The sequence below is a fragment of the Sinocyclocheilus grahami genome, unplaced genomic scaffold (assembly GCF_001515645.1).
Source record: "Sinocyclocheilus grahami isolate Dianchi unplaced genomic scaffold, SAMN03320097.WGS_v1.1 scaffold25961.1, whole genome shotgun sequence".
In the NCBI taxonomy this organism is placed as follows: Eukaryota; Metazoa; Chordata; class Actinopteri; order Cypriniformes; family Cyprinidae; genus Sinocyclocheilus; species Sinocyclocheilus grahami.
The window spans coordinates 17,957-18,199 of record NW_015519955.1 but is presented as its reverse complement, the minus strand read 5'-3'; the positions used below and the strand labels follow the sequence as shown (position 1 = coordinate 18,199).

General features: G+C 39.5%; 1 protein-coding gene across 1 annotated transcript in view; it reads right to left on the bottom strand.

Moving 5' to 3' along the window:
• Positions 1-242, bottom strand: part of LOC107580163 (S-phase kinase-associated protein 1-like) — a gene marked incomplete at its 5' end in the record, with an annotated part of 2,345 nt that extends 2,103 nt beyond the window's left edge. The window contains one exon of the mRNA XM_016265902.1: positions 183-242. Within this exon, the coding sequence (XP_016121388.1) occupies positions 183-242 (60 nt within the window). The remainder of the gene's footprint in view (positions 1-182) is intronic.
• Position 243: the final 1 nt, after the last annotated feature.

The window sequence follows — 243 nt, the reverse complement described above, 5'->3', positions numbered from 1 at the left end:
CTGGTTGTTGAGTTGACACAGAATTACATGTATGCAAAGTGTTGTTATAATTATTATCTTGGGGTAAAATCAGGCCTAAATACGTTTAGGGGAGTCACCGATCTAGCTTTCCTAATGTACCATCTGGATATTAATTTCATCCGAAACTCAAATTAAGCATGATAGCAATTTACAAGTCTGACCTTCTTCAGGATGGCCGCGTTTACATTGGGCAGAGGAACCGGATCATCATCTCCTTCATCA